The sequence below is a fragment of the Schistocerca cancellata genome, chromosome 10 (genome assembly GCF_023864275.1).
Source record: "Schistocerca cancellata isolate TAMUIC-IGC-003103 chromosome 10, iqSchCanc2.1, whole genome shotgun sequence".
In the NCBI taxonomy this organism is placed as follows: Eukaryota; Metazoa; Arthropoda; class Insecta; order Orthoptera; family Acrididae; genus Schistocerca; species Schistocerca cancellata.
The window spans coordinates 116,994,680-117,015,527 of NC_064635.1; the positions used below are offsets into that span (position 1 = coordinate 116,994,680).

The 20,848-nt window shown below is 40.8% G+C and overlaps 1 protein-coding gene across 1 annotated transcript in view; it reads right to left on the reverse strand.

Moving 5' to 3' along the window:
* LOC126106773 (elongation factor 1-gamma) overlaps positions 1-20,453 on the reverse strand; it is a 64,380-nt gene extending 43,927 nt beyond the window's left edge. The window contains exons 1-3 of the mRNA XM_049913150.1: positions 20,365-20,453; positions 20,090-20,239; positions 15,214-15,277 (exon numbers count right to left, since the gene is read on the reverse strand). Of these exons, the coding sequence (XP_049769107.1) occupies positions 15,214-15,277; positions 20,090-20,239; positions 20,365-20,376 (226 nt within the window). The 5' untranslated portion in view covers positions 20,377-20,453. The remainder of the gene's footprint in view (positions 1-15,213; positions 15,278-20,089; positions 20,240-20,364) is intronic.
* Positions 20,454-20,848: the final 395 nt, after the last annotated feature.

The window sequence follows — 20,848 nt, forward strand, 5'->3', positions numbered from 1 at the left end:
AGTTAATGAGACAGCTACAAAGAGGTGTTAAATACACAAGAAACACTGTACAACACTTTAGTATGCAAAATGACATTTTTAATTTCTTGTACCATTTCCCTGCTAACCAGTCCTATTTGACCAAGACCTGCAATAATGTCAGACAACCTTAGTTCTGCTTAGCACAAGGCCTGCAGGGTGGATGTTGTCCCTTTCTCTTCCTTTTCTGTTTACAAAATGAAACTGAACATTCATTCTGTTATACAAGAAAAGGTTGGATTAACATTTTAAATTTTTCAGAAAAAATGACTTGGTTCGTCTAGAAAACAAATTCATAGAAGCAACTGCAATACATGTAGAAATATACAACACACGCAATCATTATCAGTGTTTATTTCATTTTCAAAATATGGTTTCTCATACCTCCCCAGAGAATAAAATGAACAGCTTGGTTGTAAGCATTTAGAGTAAAGTAATTGGTGTTAATAGTTTGAAGACTTTCTGAAAATAGAAAATTTGGTCCCTCAACTCCATTGCATTTCGTATCCCCCAAATAGTAACAGATGTGAAGTTTTTCATGCTCTCTTTCCCTTGCTAAGCCAAATGTGAGACTCAATCTTAGGTCTGCTCTTTTGTTCATTTCCTGGTTATGAAATGAATTTTAATGTACAATTAATTTAAAGTGAAAAGTTGAATTGACAATATACAGGTTAGACAACTATGATTGACACCACTTCTTTGATGATGTGTGATGGGTAACTGAGGATTTAAAAAGCAGCTCAGCTGCTGTTCAATCCTGACAGTTACGAGGAGGACACGCTGCTTTTAAAAAAGGCACTGGTGTGTGTGTGTGTGTGTGTGTGTGTGTGTGTGTGTGTGTGTGTGTGTGTGTGTGTGTGGGGGGGGGGGTAAGGTTGAAAATTGTACTTGAGACTGCCCCAGCTCTTAATCCCAAAAATTGAGTGTGGAATTACCAACCCATTCAGTACACCCAACTAATCAAATATACACTTCAATTAGACACAAAGTTACCCTCTCTATCCAAGCAATCTTACTCGGCCAAACCTACAATAATATCGCATAACATTATTTTGGCCCAGCAAAGCTAGTGCACAAGTGTTCTACTAGTTTCCAACAGTTACATTAAGTGATATTCCGAAAAACATACGAGACTTATTTAGCTGTGTGTTCCAAGAAATGAACACTGTTGTTAATTTTCAAAAGGGTAATAACAAACATGGATAACTACACGTTTTATTAATATTTACATCCACAATTTGCAAACCACTGAAGTGTACTGTAGAGGGTATATCCCACTATAGAATTTATTAGAGCTTCTTCCCATTCTATTTGTATACAGAGCACAGACAGAAACACTGCTCTGCCTTGTACAGGCTATGATTGGCCCCAGCTTGTGCTTTCCACCCAACAGATGCAATGTGAAGTAATTTGTGCAAATCATTTAAAGCTGGTTCTTGACACTTACAATGCTTTTTCAGGATAGCTTGCATCTATCTTCAAGCTCCTGCCAGTTCTGTCAATTCAGCATCTACATGTCACTCAACCATAGGTCAAACAAAGTTGTGTACATTCAATAGTATCTGATTCCTATCTGGCATGGACTCAACACACTTGAGAAAGAGTCTATGATGAGTTGCACAAGGGCTTTGTACATAATCTCCTTTATATAAATCACTGCACTTTTAACAATGAACAAAATTTTGCAACTTGTTTTATCTATGCTAAGCCGATGCGATTGTTCCATTCTACACCCTTAAAATTTCTTACAACCAGATATTTGTGAGAAATAACTTATTCAAATTACAAGCTGTTTTGTATTCATAAGTTATACATATTTTCATTTTGTTGAATGCAAGATTTTACATTTATGAACATCTAAAGGAAACCGACAATCTTTGCACTACTTTGAAATCTAATCCATACCCCATTGAATATTTCTGTATCTGTTTTAGATAGTACCTTCATTACAGACAACTGCATCATCTGCAAACAGGTGTGAGGTTACCATTAATGCATCAGCAATGTCAGTTATAAAAAAATGAACAGCAAATATCCCAAAACCCTTCCCTGGGAATAATCTGAATTTATTTCTACATCTTGACTCCAAGATAACATGCAGTGTCCTCCCTACCAAGAAATCCTCAATCCAGTCACAAATTTTGTTAGATGCCCCATATGACTACTTTTAATTATAAGCATGTGTGGTACTGGGTTCAAGGCTTTTTGAAAGTAAAGAAATACAGCATCTACCTGTCTTCATCCACTGTTTCCAACAAGACGTGTGAGAAAAAATGAATTGCGTTACACGTGATCAATGTTATTGGAAACCATGCTTGTCAATGTGGAGGGGTTATTCTTTTCAAGATACCTCATTATGTTCAAGTTCAGAATATATTCTAAGATTTTATAATGAATGGATGTTAGCATAGTGAATGGTAGACACTGCCATGCACCTTATGATGACTTGTGAAGTACTGATGTGAATCACTTGCTACCCTACTCACACACAAGTGTACCATGTGCTTTCTTACAACTATTGGGCATTGTTTTTTGTTTGAGGGATTTAGGACACATCATTACACACAGGGTCAAATATTCCATAACGAAAGTGACATTCCACTGAATGACAATACAAAGTATCTCAATGTGACACCCTCATTCTATGCCATTGACAGTGAAACATTATACAGCTATCTAAAAGACAATGGGTAACTTACACAAATGTAGTACACTTGAAAATTGTTGATCTATTAATCAAATAAACAATGCAAAATGTGTAACTTTTTTCTACCTTTCTGAGTTACAGCTTACACAACAATGTGCAGCTGCCTTTGAGAAAGGAGACATGGAACTAAACAAACATACCATGAAGAAGTCTGCAGTTGGCCCCAACATTTCATATGTAACGATTCACAACAAAGTTATTCTATGCAGTCAGTTATTGGAAAAATTGCACATTTCATATTGACAGACATTAAGTATCTTCTGGTATAGAGCACTCAATTCCTACAATGGTCGCCTTCTTTAGCTTGCAATGTCTCACACACCTGCTGGATGTAAGGGGTCAAATTTACTAGTTTCTTCCTTTCAGTATTCCCAAAAACAAGCAAAGAAAAGCCCAGGAATGAATAAAAATATGAAAAGGATAGATTCTTGTTTATCAGACAAGGCACCGAGAAACAGACAAGCACAATGAAAAAGACTGCTAAAAACTGAGTCCCAGGCAAGCATTGCTAAAATATTTTAGCTTTCAGACATTCTGAAGTAGAAAAAACACACATTCATACAAGCACAACCCTCACACAACTTTTTTATTAAGCAAGATTTTGTCCAAAAGCTAAAATATTTTAGAAGGGTGTTTGTGACTCAATACCAACAAGAGTTTTAATTTATTTCCCTTATCTTCCCCAATCAGCATTTGCAAGACTGGTGGACAGCCTAGTTCTGTTTAGCACATGGCCTGCAGGCTGCTTGCCATCCCTTCTGTGCACAAATTAATATGAACAGTTCATTTCATTTTACAAGAAAGAGTGGTATCCACTGATCTCTGAACATTTATCCCACCAAAAACAATTACAAGCTTACATTCTGTACACACACACACACACACACACACACACACACACACACACACACACACTCTGCACAGGACATATGTACAAACAAATGAGATTTTTGATAATTTATAAGAGTGAAGAAACTGCATGAAAACTGAAACAAGTATTTTTCCTGGACACAGAATTGTTCCATTTACTTTCTAAATAGTGTAATATGAACAATATTATGAAAAGATCAGGCTGAGGTAGCAGTTTGTGTGATGTATGGTTGCTTGTGTGTAAAGTGTGCAGAAAGCTCATACATTACACACTTCCTCATGCCTGTCTGCAACTCAATGTTTCAGCTTTATGGTGAGTAGCAGTATTTCCTTTTCCATAATATTGTCAATATTCTAACTTGGACTTGACATTGTTTAAGTAGTGTAATGGTAATATGAAACTGAACAAATAATTTAGTGGACCTAAGGAATGTTAATGGTCATAAGTTAATGGGCAGAGTCAGAAGTCAAATGCTATTTATGACCTCTGATTTTCAACAAATGTTTTTGTATACAACTGGCAATGGCTTCTGCTTAACCCCTATTGTCTGCAAACAAAGGTTTGATTAAATTTCCCTGGCATGTCATTGTCTTGACATTTTCAAGTTTGTGAGACAGCCTTAGTTCTGCTTAGCACAAGGCATGCAGGGTGGTTGTTGTCTATTTCTCTTCCTTTTCTACTTACGAAATGAACCAGTAACAGTTCACTTCGCCTTACTCGAAAAGGTTGAGTCAAATATTCTAACTATAGTTTTTCTCAAACTAGCAACAGTATGTTTGTTGCATCCAGAAACAGAATTTTAAATATACATGTCTGCTCCATAAACATGTAGATGCATGTGGCAGGGCCCAGAGAAGGTGAAACATATCCTAACCTCAAAAAACTAAAAAGGTATACTTGAGTAGTGTGTATTTAACAACACAGGTGGTGGTGGTGGTGAAACATTCAGTAGCAAGATGTATACACTCCATGACATTCTCAAAATTCTGTGTGCTGCGAGTGCTTCACAGCACATGCCAAACTCATTTTGCCCAAGTCTGGTGATGACCACTTCATAAGTCTAGTGTCTACATATGAGAACATATGCAAGACAACTGGTAGTGACAGCATACCTTGAATATTGTGCACTGGGAATCAGATACACAACCAGTGACCCTATACAACGTTCACCCAAGCCTTGCAGTAGGGCAACTACTGCATGTGCTATACAGAGAAACCAAATCAAAGCCACTGCAAAGTATTTTCTGTAAGTGCAGAAGACACCAGCCTTACAATGTACACACCACTTCAGTAACCTCAATATCGCACTCATTAAAGATGGACTGAGCCAAACACTCAACGATTTAAGAAATTTGTCTTTCACTCACACATAACAATTCATCTTGTGTAAAAGTATTTGTTTTGAAACGAGTGCTCCTCAAACCACTAATTACAATATTTTCCCACCTGTTAGAAATAGGTCCATTACAGCACTTGCCAGAGAGCACCAGGAAACAGGTGTTACTGTGCATTTGCAGGTATGACAACATACAAAGCCCTTGCTAGGTTTTGTTTTAGGGCACAACAACTAGGGTAATATGTGCCCTTGTCGAAACTGTAGAACACGAAGACAGAGGAGTTAAAAACAACTCCACATCACTCACAATCAAAATAAGAAGACAGCTAAAGACTGGGATGTGGAGAAAGGTTTATTAAACACACCATAGAAAAACAGAGGTCCAGAACTAAAAACTAAATGTCCTTCACCATATTGCTACCACAGATAAAAAGTAAAACATGGTCGACAGCCAGTGCATCATTCACTAAAACTGATAGTAACTCGGATGACAAACATAAATGGGATCATAAGCAATTAAAGAAATGGCATTCTGTCAGGAAAAGGAGAACAGTTAAAGTTGGGCGCAATGTACAGAAAGTGATGGAGCACCACTGAACAAATGGCAACAGCTAAAGAGACAGTAACCAATACGCAACCTAGTCAAAATGATCTTGTGGCGAGAGGGCGAAGAAGAGGTCATTCGCCGTTCAAGCCTCAGAGATAGTTACTAGCCTGGAATTTACTCCCATGATAAGAGGAACAGACCACTGGTGATGCCAAAGTGAACCCACCTGCTAATAAATGGCAACACAGATCTGAGGGAATATAAGAACCAGCAGGCTGAAGTATGAGGACTGCAGGCTTGGCAGCAGCATCAGTGGCTACATTTCCTGTCAGAGTGACATGACCAGGAACCCACATAAAAATCAGAGTGACATGACCAGGAACCCACATAAAAATCAGAGTGGCTCTGTCAAGAGTGAGCAAGTGACAGCTTTCCTGGACCCGATGCACTAATGGGTGGACAGTGTGCAAACACACAAGCTTTTAAGGGCACCGAGATAGTGAGCAGATAATGCAATTGAAAATTCTGCGTCACTGGATGTACTGGGTGGCCTGATACAGGGCGAAGAACTCTGTCGTAAATACTGAGCGATGTTCTGGAAGCTGATACCCAAAAATGTCAGCACCAATGACGAAGGTACACCCGACACCACAGTCGGGGTGTCAGTGTACACAAAGGTACTATTGCGAAAGTCTGTGCGAAGGTTGTGAAATTGAAGGCCACACAGCCTGGCTGGAGTAGTGTCCTTAGGAAGCGAATGACGGCCAAGGTGAACATGGGCCGCCACATGAAGCCAAGATGGTGAAGGGTTCACACCCACAGGGAAAGTTGCAGGTAGCGTGAAGTTAAGCTGTCAGAACCAGAGCCAAAAGTGAACTCCAGGAGGTAACAATAGGCATGCGCCCCATACTGGTATAAAAGGAGTCATCAAAGGAGGCATAGGATGGGTGGCAACGCATAGCAGGCAAACGGCTTGCCTATCTGCTCAGGAGAAAGTCATGGAGGTGGACATCAGTAGTTCAATAACTTCTGCATACAGATTCAACTGGGCTAATCTAAAAGGCACCAGTGGCCAAACGAATGTCACAACGGTGGATAGTATTAAGATGGTGTGAGAGGGACGGGCATGCAGATGCACGAACAAAACACCCATAGTCTAGTGTTGAATGGGCAAGGGGCCATTGCAAAAGGAGGGGGTTTGATCTGCTCCCAAGGAAGTACCACTTGAAACATGTAGGGTATTGAGGGACCACATACAGCCGGCTGCTGGGTGAGACACTTGGGAGGACCCAGAAAGTCTGCTATCGAGCGTGAGCCCCAGGAATTTCATAGTTTCAACGAATGGAAGAGCAACACGCCCAAGATGTGAAAACAGCTGAAGAAAGCAATTGCGACGCCAGAAATTCACACACACTGTTTTGTCATTGCAAAAACGAAGGCCATGTCAATGCTCCATGAGTGTAGGCGATCGAGATATCGCTGATGATGCCACTCGAAAGGCCATGGAGAACTGCAACAGATGGCAAAATTGTCAATGGAAAGGGAGCCAGAGACAGGCCACAATAGGGTTAATGGAGACAGCAAAGAGGACATTCAGGATGGAATGTTGAGGCACACTTTTTTCTAGAAGAAAGGTATCCGACAAGGCAGAAACCATACGTACCTTGAAAACTGCCCCTTAAAAATTTCTCAAGGAAACAGGGCAGGCAGCCACAGAATCCCAACACGTAGGGAGTACGAAAGATACCAGTCCTCTAACAGGTGCTGTAGCCTTTCGCCAAGTTTACGAGCACGGCCAGCCTGGGATTTTTGCAGAAGACCACGGCGCTGGTGGACAAAGTGACAAGATGGTCAACTGCAGAACGCTGTGCTTGAATGCCAAACTGTGCAGTGGTTAGTGAACTGTGATACTCGAGCCACCATACCAGCAGGGCATGAATCATATATTCAATTACCTTGCAAATACAGCTAGTGAGAGAAATGGGGCAGTAGCTGGAAGGAAGGTGTTTATCCTTAGTGGGCTTAGGTATGGGTGTGATAATGGCTTCACACCAGCATCTGGGGAATGTGCCCTCTGCCCAGATGTGGTTGTACATGTTGAGCAAAAAGTTCTTGCCTGCTAGAGAAAGGATCTGCAACATCTGAATGAATGTTGCCTGGCCCAGGAGCGGAGGATTGGGATGAAGTGAGAGCATGATCTAGCTCTCTCATAGTAAAGGCAGCATTATAGCACTCACGGTTTGAAGAGAAGGGTTTCTGAGTCCCTCTGCAAGTTTCCGATGGAGGAAATCAGGGTTGTAGTGGAAGGTAGCTCGAAATCTCTGCAAACTGGGGGTCCAAGGTGTTGGAGATAGCAATAGGGTCCACGATGACATTGTCTGCTACTGTCAGGCTGGAAACTGATCTTTGTCCCAGACAGCTGTTGGAGGTTGGCCGACACGATGGAAAATGGAGTGGAACTGTTAAGAGAAATAGTGAATGAAATCCAGCTAGCTTCTTTGCTATGCTGAAGAACGCGGCGACACTGTGCATGCAACTGTTTATAATGAATTGCAGTTTTCCATTGTAAGATGACTGTTAAAAATGTGGAGCGCATGTCTCTGTGTGCGAATTGCATCGCAGCATGTCTCAGTCCACCAAGGGACTGGAACAAAGCATAGTAAAGAGGAGGTGCTAGGAAAGGTATGTTCTGAAACAGTAAAGGATAACATTTGTAAGATATTCCACCAGGTCATCACAACTGGGGAAATGTTTGTCGAAAGTCGCCAGGGAGGAGTAAAGCCTCCTGTCGGCCTTAGTGAGCTGCCACTTGAGTGTGCACATATGTGGAGTAGGTGTCAGCAAACAGATAGCACATGGGAAATGTGTCACTCGAGTATGTGTCAGCAAGAAAGGACCACTAGAGACGAAGGGCAAGCTGGGCAGGGCAGAACAATAGTTCCAAATGGGAATAGGTGTGGAGGCTGAAAAGAACATGGGTAGCTCTTGTCTTGAGACAAAAGAGGTTAAGGTGATTAAGAAGGTCTGTCAAGAGGGCACCTCTCAGACAGGCTCTGGAAGAATCCCAAAGCAGATGGTACACAGTCACCAAGCAGCAGAAAGGGGTGAGATAGTTGCCCAATAAGGTGGAGAAAGTCTGCCCTGGTGACACCTCAATGTTGGAGGGATGTAAAAGGTACAGAAGGAAAAGGTCATGGGGAAAAGTAGTATTGCAACAGCTTGAAGGTGGGTAGTCAGGGTGATGGGTTGACTACGAACATCATACAGTATGACCAGCATGACTCCCCACGACACGGAATGCCGACCTCAGGGAGAGGGGAGTCAAAGCGAACCAGTAAGAAATGCAAAAGCTCAAAGCTGCCATGAGCACACAATTTTGTTTCCTGGAGACAGAATAAGTTAACGCTGTGATGCTAAAAGTAGCCATAAATCTCTTTGTTGGATCAAAGACAACGAATTTTCCATTGGAGGAGAGTCATGATGATGAAAAAATGAAGATGTGTGAGTTTGGTGACTGCCAAGTGCTGAAGACTTGTTGCTACAGGGCAGAGGCAGAAGGATCCTGCTCCTTCAGGCCTACAGAAGCATTGGCATTATCCTTCTGTTGGCCTGCGAAGTTCAGTGCAACAAAACAGTTGGCAGTGCACACTGGCAACAAGGCCTGCAGGGCGAGGGGGTGTCACGTGACAATACTGTCTAAGAAGAACGTCTAGTTGGCAAAGGAGAAAACTGCCTTTGACTTCTTTGAGTCTGTCCGCATAACAGAGGAAGAGAGATGTGTTTTGGCTAGAGGGACATAGGAAGTCTTCCCGAGAGTATTCCTTCTATTCTTTCTGGCCCGTCGGTTGCGTAGCTGGTTACTCCACCCTATGAGGCGAAAGTTTAGCGGCATGTTACAAAGCTGAAGGCGATGAGGACGCTATCATGACACTGGGCAATTTCACAACCTCGGGAGCTGAATTTGAGGTTGCATGTCTGTGTGGCCATGTCCTCCATGGAGCAAGAGGTGGCAAGAACAGTTACGTGGATACCAGATGGTATACCACGGTTTCTGACTAGCAAGCAACTCCTGATCAGCCCACTCACCAAGATACATGAGAATCGTAGGAGAAGCGACATGGTCACCATTGCAGTTGGTGCAGCAGGGAGGTGGAAGTGGACAATCGTCCTAGTGAGTATTCCTGCGTCAGGCTGGGTGTTGACAACACTCTCGAATGTGGTTGTAACAATGACACTGGTAGCTAGCTATATATATATATATATATATATATATATATATATATATATATATATATATATATATATATATATATATATATATATATATATATATATATATATATATAAAAACAAAGATGATGTGACTTACCAAATGAAAGTGCTGGCAGGTCGACAGACACACAAACGAACACAAACATACACACAAAATTCAAGCTTTCGCAACAAACTGTTGCCTCATCAGGAAAGAGGGAAGGAGAGGGAAAGACGAAAGGATGTGGGTTTTAAGGGAGAGGGTAAGGAGTCATTCCAGTCCCGGGAGCGGAAAGACTTACCTTAGGGGGAAAAAAGGACGGGTATACACTCGCGCACACACACACACACACACACACATATCCATCCACACATATACAGACACAAGCAGACATATTTGAAGACAAAGAGTTTGGGCAGAGATGTCAGTCGAGGCAGAAGTGCAGAGGCAAAGATGTTGATGAATGGCAGGTGAGGTATGAGTGGCGGAAATTTGAAATTAGCGGAGATTGAGGCCTGGTGGATAACGGGAAGAGAGGATATATTGAAGAGCAAGTTCCCATCTCCGGAGTTCGGATAGGTTGGTGTTAGTAGGAAGTATCCAGATAACCCGGACGGTGTAACACTGCGCCAAGATGTGCTGGTCGTGCACCAAGGCATGTTTAGCCACAGGGTGATCCTCATTACCAACAAACACTGTCTGCCTGTGTCCATTCATGCGAATGGACAGTTTGTTGCTGGTCATTCCCACATAGAATGCATCACAGTGTAGGCAGGTCAGTTGGTAGATCACGTAGGTGCTTTCACACGTAGCTCTGCCTTTGATTGCGTACACCTTCCGGGTTACAGGACTGGAGTAGGTAGTGGTGGGAGGGTGCATGGGGCAGGTTTTACACCGGGGGCGGTTACAAGGGTAGGAGCCAGAGGGTAGGGAAGGTGGGTTGGGGATTTCATAGGGATGAACTAAGAGGTTATGAAGGTTAGGTGGAAGAGTGTCTTTCCGCCGTCCACCTAACCTTCGTAACCTCTTAGTTCATCCCTATGAAATCCCCAAACCACCTTCCCTACCCTCTGGCTCCTACCCTTGTAACCGCCCCCGGTGTAAAACCTGCCCCATGCACCCTCCCACCACTACCTACTCCAGTCCTGTAACCCGGAAGGTGTACACAATCAAAGGCAGAGCTACGTGTGAAAGCACCTACGTGATCTACCAACTGACCTGCCTACACTGTGATGCATTCTATGTGGGAATGACCAGCAACAAACTGTCCATTCGCATGAATGGACACAGGCAGACAGTGTTTGTTGGTAATGAGGATCACCCTGTGGCTAAACATGCCTTGGTGCACGACCAGCACATCTTGGCGCAGTGTTACACCGTCCGGGTTATCTGGATACTTCCTACTAACACCAACCTATCCGAACTCCGGAGATGGGAACTTGCTCTTCAATATATCCTCTCATCCCGTTATCCACCAGGCCTCAATCTCCGCTAATTTCAAATTTCCGCCACTCATACCTCACCTGCCATTCATCAACATCTTTGCCTCTGCACTTCTGCCTCGACTGACATCTCTGCCCAAACTCTTTGTCTTCAAATATGTCTGCTTGTGTCTGTATATGTGTGGATGGATATGTGTGTGTGTGTGTGTGTGTGTGTGTGTGCGTGCGCGAGTGTATACCCGTCCTTTTTTCCCCCTAAGGTAAGTCTTTCCGCTCCCGGGACTGGAATGACTCCTTACCCTCTCCCTTAAAACCCACATCCTTTCGTCTTTCCCTCTCCTTCCCTCTTTCCTGATGAGGCAACAGTTCGTTGCGAAAGCTTGAATTTTGTGTGTATGTTTGTGTTCGTTTGTGTGTCTGTCGACCTGCCAGCACTTTCATTTGTTAAGTCACATCATCTTTGTTTTTAGGTATATTTTTCCTTCGTGGAATGTTTCCTTCTATTATAACTATATATATATATATATATATATATATATATATATATATATATATATATATATATATATATATATATATATAGTATGAGAACTTCATAACCCGCTTTGATCTTTGATGGAAGAACCACTATCAAAAGTGATATGCAAGCAGTTGTGCTTGAGAATAAGCAGTAGTCTTCCAAAGCAAAGTACCATTGCATAAACGAGACCAGGATTTCACAGGGCCAGTAACTGCATCAACACCTTTATGAATAATAAATGGATTTACTGTTGCATCAGACTGACTCTTCAGCATTGGAAATCTCAAGGAACCTTAGTGCAGCCGGGAGAGAGCGAATTGTCAGCCTCATTCCATTTCGTAGCCATTGACTGAACATGATTGGCACACTGTGTGAAAATCCCCATGATCGCCAGCATCTCCAATGGCATGCTTCTTCCAACAGTGGGCCACCTTCAGACGGGGGCACACCCACCTTAGGTGATTTTCACACCTAATGTTACATCTTCCAAACACCCGACAGAGGGACCAATAAGCAATTTGGGAAGGTAGCAGCTCACACAATGTCCCTCTCTGGGCCTGGCCTGTGTCAGGGGTATGTGCGAACCCTACCTGTAGACCCTAAGTTGGGAATTGTGTTACTCACCTGTTACATGTCACGTGGGCTGGCCTTCAGCAGTGCACAGGGAGGAGGAAGAAAAACCTCAAATGCTGAAGCGGAGGAAAGATAGGAGGAGGTGAAAAAAGGGTAATAAAAAACAGTGCAAGGCAGAACACAATCCAAGAAACACCCCACACATGTTCCCAAGGGAGGGAAAAGAACAGCATGAGGATAGACATGCAGCATGGAAGGGAAAAGATGCTGCAAAGGCTGGGGCACTGTGGTAGCCAAGTACGAACCAGCCAAAGAGCAGTGAGCCTCCCTTGGTGAGGGGAGGTGGGCCTTTGTGTTTGCTCTGGTCATATACCTTTCATTGCATTTCCATTTAGAATTTCTTGTGTAGCAGGGCACCATGTGGAGCAGTGTGGGATGTTCGGACAGGACATAAGGAATTGTTTTACTATGGCAATTTTTTCATCGTATCCTACCCAGATATAGAATGCAAAATTAGAAAGCAGTCCTTGGCACAATATTTGTGGCACTACTAGACTCTACAACTCAAAAGTTCTGTAACATATTGCTATGTAGCGACTAACAGACTTTTTTATCCAAACTCTGCAATACTGTTATGTAGCATTTCCAATGTTTCCATCCACACAGCACTACAAGAAGCGAATAAGAAGGAATACATATTTCTTGCAAAAATTATGTAACAGAACGAACTCCCCACCTTGTTTGGAGTTACTATGATAAAAACACAGCGTGCTGCCAGTCTCATAATTTACTGAAGAATGGTGTTCTGTATATCTGAGATGTGAATAACAATGCCAAGCCTAAAGGAGGTACTAGATTAAGTGTTCAAACATGTCTTGCAATTGAACAACAATGTGTTTCCTGGAAGGCAGATATGTAAAATTCTGCTAAAGCTTTTCACTGGGGTTTACAGGAAGCCAATTTTCTTTGAGTACCATTATTGTATAGTCTCATGTTTAGTTCTTTATTATGGCGTAACACCGTATGTGCCAGAAGACAAAAACGTGCACTTAAAATCCAGTGAACGGATGAAGTAGCAAACAGTGTGGAAGAACCATTTCGTATTTCGTCTCAAATGAACTGACTGCCTCTGCAGAAAATTTCTTTAGCAAACAGACAAAAATAACCTCACTGCTCTGCAAAGCAATTAGTGCACGTTTGCCAATCAGAAACCTGAAACTAATAACATACTTTAGCCGTCCATAAATGAGAATGTATTTTAATCTATAAATGAAGATAACAGCAAAATCACGAAACATAAATGGAGGTCATATGGAGAATACCCTGGGCATGTGTGAATCTGGCAGCTACTGCTTATACATTTAAAGGCACGTTTACACTGGGACACATGTATCGTGACATGTCAATTTGACATGTCGCGATACAAAACCTCATACAAAAATTCACGGAACTTGTATGCAGACCCTCGAGCTCATACATGTCGCGTATACATTTTGTATATCGCTTTTTGGCCATATACGCGACATGTATGAGCGACATTCGAACTTGCGCATGCGCAGTACTATCATTTCCTGTCGCCTTGTCGCCTGCCGCTTATTTTGACGATTAGCGCATGCGTAGTACCAGGCTCTTTGGTGGCTGAGTTTTGGAGGTGCCGACTATCGTTTTGATGTTAATGTATCTGCATAGAACATCAAAAAGTGTCATATGCAACATTATTCTTCGTGTTTGCGAGGCCATTGTGCAAGTTTTATTCCAAGAAGTGAAGGTAAACGTTTTTTATATATATATAATTGATACACGTGCCAGATGCATGAAAAAATTATAGAATGTATTACATACTCTGAGATATATTTATATCTCGTGCATCTGGCACGTATATCAATTTTTTGCTATTATTCCAGCGGCCTCGCATGAATGCTGACAACAGATGCCGACAATCTTGTGTAAGACGTTGGCATTAGCAATCGCACGACAATGCAAATGTTTTGCAATGAAATCTTCGTTTCAAGAGGAATCCCCAGTAGCCAAAAAACGGGTGTTACTGCCAACTGATCCTCTGGTGGAATCGCTTCCCGAAAGTTTGTGTTGGTTTTGGACACAAGAGGAGCCACAAGTGATAAACCGCGGAAATCCTCCATACTCATCCTAACATAATTTCTAAAATATGCGCCATCCTTTAGCGTTAATTCGCGAGAAACTCGCTCTGCCACCATCTACGCTTCCTCCGCCTTTTATTCCTATCATCTTCCAAAAGAGCAAGTGTACCAGCACATAAAAATGTGAAATCTTCCAAATCGTCGTCGAAAGCTACCACACAGTGATACATATCAACCAGAGTAAACGCACGCTCATACATGTATGAGGCTGATACTTGTCAACTCATACAAGTCACGATACATGTCGCAAAGTCGCATATACATGTATCTCATACATGTGCCCATACAAATGGGAGTGTAAACGCACCTTAACTGCCAGACTTCCGTAGTGAGAAACTGGAGAAGGCACTGCTCATATGAGATTCTAGCTTTGCACATGCATAAGCCTGTTAGCAACAGCTCAAACGAACATAATTTAATAAGTTATGACACCACACTCATTGAATGCAGCTTGTTGTTACGAAGTATTGTATAGAGCTCTTCCCAAAGAATTTGACATTTTGCTGTTGGCAGACACTTTAAGTGTCCACTGTGTTTTGTTATTGTAAATGGCACATTTTCTTTGCAACTTCATTTTATTGCTGCAGTATTATTTGGCAATAGCAGGCTAAAATAAAATTCATTGTAAGGTATAAGTTCTCACCAGTCAAAATCACAAAAATTTAACTAGGCTCAACCTCTCTCAGGGCATGCCATTAGTAATAGCAGCTTACATTAATAACTACAATTATTTATGCCTCCATTCATTTCACAAATATTTAATTACATGACTGTATAAAATAACTTACCATAGTAAGCAATAGCATTGCTTTCAGTCAAGTAGTGGCCATCAGAGGATTCAAAAGCTGGAACCTGCAAGGTAAATTATATGTAATTGTTAAAGCTATTGAATATTTAACATGAAACAAGTAAACCAACAATTTGAAGAAGTTTATTGCAATTTTGCAGATATAACATGAAATGAATTTTCATACACATTCTTGAAGTATCCAGATTAACTGAAGTTTGCAGCCAAACTTACTTCTAAATGTAACCGTTGGCTACATTATAGGGAACTTATCACAACTTGTTTCCCCAGAAACAGAAACAAAAAATACTTACACCATCCTGTACTCTTCCTGATAGTGGATGTGCGACTTCACTTACCACATAACAGGATAAAGCCAACATCCTTATCTGCCAGTTCAACTTACCAGTATATTATCAACTCCAATTTTAAAGGAATCAGAAAAACTTGTTACTTTCTGATATACTACCAAGTTCATTTTTGCTGAGTTAGCTAACAGTCAAAATTTTTTAACTGCATGTCCTTTGGAAAATGAAGAGAGATGAAGATTTCTTAAATGTCATTTTCAGTTTTGGCAGTATCATCATCATTAAATCAACAAGCCATAAAGGGCTTGTCAGCATAACATGAAGAGACTCAGAGTGCCACTTACAGGAGATGTAGGCATTCCACATAAAAAGAATACATGAAATGTGGCAATGAAATTCAGATGCAGTATATAAAAACAGTTAACGTAACCACAAAAATCTTGTAACAAGAGTCTGCTGAACTTACTGCATGCACTTAACACTTTCAGTAACAAGCCAGATTGCACAGCTTCCAAATTGTTCACAGGATGTCGTGCACAATTTGACAGTAGCCCTGCACATTAAGCACTTGTGAAGGGAACAGTTATTAAAATCAATGTTCCATTTTATCTGCTTACTTCAATTCAAAACCCCAATTCATGAAATAATCTTGTTGATGAGGATAGGCAATTTAATACCCAAAAAACAAATTTGAAATGCAATATCAAACATGCTTTAAGAACTGACATGGGAATAAGATGCTGACAATTATTTGGCTGCGTGACGACAGTTATCTGAACTCGCAATGTCTTCCTGCAGCAAAATTTGACATTATGACATCATAGAGCACATGTATTCATTTGACATTTTGACATCATAGAGCACATGTATTCATCACGTGACAAGCCCATTAGGCAGTTTGCTCCTATGTGTATAATCCAATCAAATTGTGCTCAAGAAAGGCCAAACAGCAGAAAGTTGTTTAGACAAAATTTCTGTGTTTTTTGAGGGTACTGAATCCAAACTCATAGCACCACCAAAAATTTGGCCTGGAAATAGAAAATTTGCAAAAAAGACTTGGGTTTTTCACTTTTATTTGAAATGAAACAATTTTCAGCTATGTCAACTTTGTGAAACTAAAAAAAAAAAAAAAAAAAAATTTCCCCACAAACAGGCCAAAGTAACTTTTTCATCAGAATAACCATATGGTGTGTGTCGAAATGCAATTTCAAAGCTGAAGAGGTGTGCCATCTCAGAACCTACAATCCAACATCCTTAGCCTAGTCCTAACGCACAACCATAGCTGAATTTCACCCCCCCCCCCTCCAGTAGTGTGACTGTGTTATTGGAGTGGTTGGTAGTTGATGCTTCCTGTGGTCAAAGAGTAAGACATTCACGATATGGTATTGACCTCCCCCTCCTGATGGGGGATACCTGTGGCACTGAGTTGTTTGGCACACTTGACTGTAATTTCAGACATTTGTGCAAACTACGTTTCCTTCTCTCAATCAAAGTAAAATTCAAGATCTGTTGTGTGTGAGATTACCCTGACAAGTGAACACCTGTCCCAAGGAGACTGAGTGAGAAGATTTCAGAAAAACAGCTCTGTAAAAATAATCAAAACAATCTTAACATGTATCACCAAGGAAAACTTCCTCAAAACTGAAGATCAAGGACCACCTCATATCAACATTAATGGACAAGAAAGAGATTTGTCCCCCAGGCTGTGGCTAAGCCGTGTCTCCGCAATATCCGTTCTTCCAGGAGTGCTAGTTCTGCAAGGTTCGCAGAAGAGCTTCTGTGAAGTCTGGAAAGTAGGAGACGAGGTAATGGCAGAAGTAGAGCTGTGAGGACATGGCGCGAGTCGTGCTTGGGCAGCTCAAATGGTAGAGCACTTGCCCATAAAAGGCAAAGGTCCCAAGTTCGAGTCTCGGTCCGGCACACAGTTTTAATCTGCCAGGAAAGTTCCATTAATGGACAAGTTTGCCAAAGCAGGCATAGTCCCCTTGCAAGCTGTGGAAGATGCTCACTTTGGCCCCCACACATTCAAATATCATGGTTGTTGGGAAAGACGTGCCTTTGTCATTCTAACATGTCTCCATCAATGAAGTAATATACTATTGATGAAACTTAGGCAAGGGAAAATCCAACAGTAGTTTTACTCTCCTCGGGTAATTGGCTACCTGACTTGAAAGCATAACCTGCTTTGTATACAGTCAGTGGCTGTGATAATATTGCTTTTTTACAATCAGAGCAAAGTGAAATGCACCACTACACTAAAGAAAAACCCTGAATTGCAACAGAACATACAAACATTTAAAGAACTGAACATAGACAAGGAGACCAAAGTGGCGAGTAGTAAACTATTCCTCAATTTATGTGGTGGTGTAAGCAGAGGGGTGTAAACCAGTTCAGATACAGGAGCTACATCAAATCAGGATTCACAACTGTCAACTTCCCTTCCCTGCTATCAACCGAGGATACTGCTCATCAGCATATTCTTTAAGCTTAACACCTGGTACAATAGCTGTTGGGCAAAAATAGAAATCCAAAGATTCATGGATCACCTGGTTCCCACCACTATGCTTTAGCCACCTATAACACAAAGAAATTAAAAACTGGGTGTCACGACTACTCTCATAGCTGCCAAAAAATCAGGCCACCACTTCTCAAAGCTTCGCATCAAATGCAATACAGTTGTGAGAATGTCAGCCACTTCAATTCGCAAGACTTAGAAGAAGCCACGTTAACGTCAAGGAGGTAAACAAGGACTTCCTGCAAAGGTACACCACATTTCTTATTTCACACCGTGAAAACTCATTTCCTCGTTATGGCAAGAAACACTGTACACTGGTTTCAACCCTAATTATTTGTGTATTATCTGGTATGAAATTAGTCATCTTACACAGTCACAACATACCCACATATATTTTCAGGCGGCAAACAAATCATGTAGACAAGGGCATGAAAACAGCGCCTTAGAAACTTACTTTAAATAATATCAGTAATTAGAAATTGTCAAACAAAGCAAAACTATCATTAACATTTATTTAATTGAACATCTAATCATAGCAGTTCATTTTACCATTTATAGAAACATAGCATATTGAGGGATAAGGAATTGGGTTTGGTGGCGGCACCCAAAATTATGCTAACTTAAACATGTGCTTATGTCGTATGTTTGGTCTGGGGGTGGGGTAAGTCATTTCGACCTAATCTGAGGTAAATTTTATCCTCTACTTTCATAAGTCAACTTTGCTGTACATCATTATTTCCATGTCAGAAGCAAAACTGCCAGGAGTCCCACTTTGACCCATTTCTGTGGAGAAATTTTGTAAACTTTGAAAATTAGAATCCAGTGGCCTTAAACTTACAGGAAGCCTGTAACAAAACTTCTACAAAACTGTCCTCTAAAAATCACACCGACTGGACTACTATGCTAGCACATGTGACAATATCTAAAAACAAATGCCTTCACATGATAAATACGACACAAATTCAGTAAAACTATATGCACACCACACAAGTCATATGACAAAAAACCTAGTAATTTGACGGAGGAGGGGGGAGATCACACATGCATATTCTCCAAAAAAAATGTGACACTTCAAGATGGAAACATTGCACTGCACTAAAAACGTGCAGTTATCAAAATCATCATTGATTTCTGGTTGTGTGAAGAAAAATTACACAATATGCTGCATCAATATCACAATGCACAAACAATCCAGCACAATTTATGTTTAAACACCACAAGCAGATGACACCTTAAAAACGACTTAGTATCTCAGGAGTGGGATAAAATTGACCAGGCCCTATAAAATCCTATACCTCAACCACATTAAAAAGCAATTCTATTTTTACTGATGGATGAAATAGTTACAGGTCTTCCACATCATCCACAAGCCATACATAAAAGTCACAGACTTCAAAATAAATGGATCTATATCCTTCACTTCTAAAATTATGCCGTACCACTAATTCCCAGCTTGCACCCTAACTGAGGACGACAATATTCGATACAGATCACCCAAATTAAAAATAACTTGTTAAGTTGTGGAAGCAAAACTTTTGAAGACTCATTACACACAAGTTACTTCCAAGCCAAATATTTTAACATAGTCACGGCACTGTAAGATGCTGCCACTAAGCTACCTACAGATTCCAAAATACGGAAATCCAAACGATTTTAAAAAACAGTGATTGAACTTACAATGGGTGACTTATCACACACTGCACGGAAATTACTTTTCACAGTCTGATAAAAAAGAATGCCTCACTATAACCAACAGTTAATAGTACGACTTTTAAATATCTGATACCGTTGATTCACGGCTCACTTGTTACGTGTCAAGAAATACCGTCCGTGATGGTAAGTCACACTCACAGCACTGTTCACAATACGAATTATTAATATTTCAGTATTCTTTGTTGCAACCAGTTCATCTAAAATTAATACACGAAGCGGAGATTCACACAAAAAAACAAACTTCTTATAATTTCAACACATGCCGGCAATGGCAATAGTGATCACGTGTACTTCACTTGCAGTCAGAGGTTTCTTAATAGAAAATATATAATTAATATTACCTTTCCTAGTGGAAACTTCTTTAAAAATGATTCAGTCTTGTTAGTTTCTCCAAAAACAAAGCCAGGAGCAACTTTCACATTGCTGCCAGCATATTGTGCGGCTATCAACACTTTATACGCTCGAAAATTCTCCGGGTAAGTATACAATGTCTGAAAAAATAAGTATACTAAATTAACTAGTTAATTACAAAGTACATGATTAGAAGTAATACAAAAAAATTACACGTACGATGCACTCATTTCAACTAAATAAAGTGAGCCCCAACCACACTCACCCCAGACGCCATGGCTGGTTTTTACGGAAGAGGAAGCTCTGTTGTCATCAACTACCTTGGAGCAAGTCAAGGATATTGTGGCAGCAGCTGATACAGTGCAACTACTCTGTTAACACTATCGAGACATTGGAAATTGGTATTCTATTTCTCTGTTTCTTATTTTATCCGTACTGGTTACAGAACACAGCAGCCGTTTCCGTAAATTACACTGCAGAAAATACCGTAAACAGCTATAAGTTTTTATTAAAGATGATTTTATATTACCATTACTAGTTTCGGGCCTGAGGCCATCGTCAGATGGAAGTGTTGACTCCTTTCCACGTTTTACATTTGCTTTTCCATGAATCCCCATGTTTACATATTTTAAGACTGAGGTTTGCTTTTCTTTTACAATATATTGTGATTAATGAACTGAAAAATCTGTATCTACTGCAACATGACTGTAAAGTTATACGGGTAAGTCTATGAAAAGTGAAATTTGATG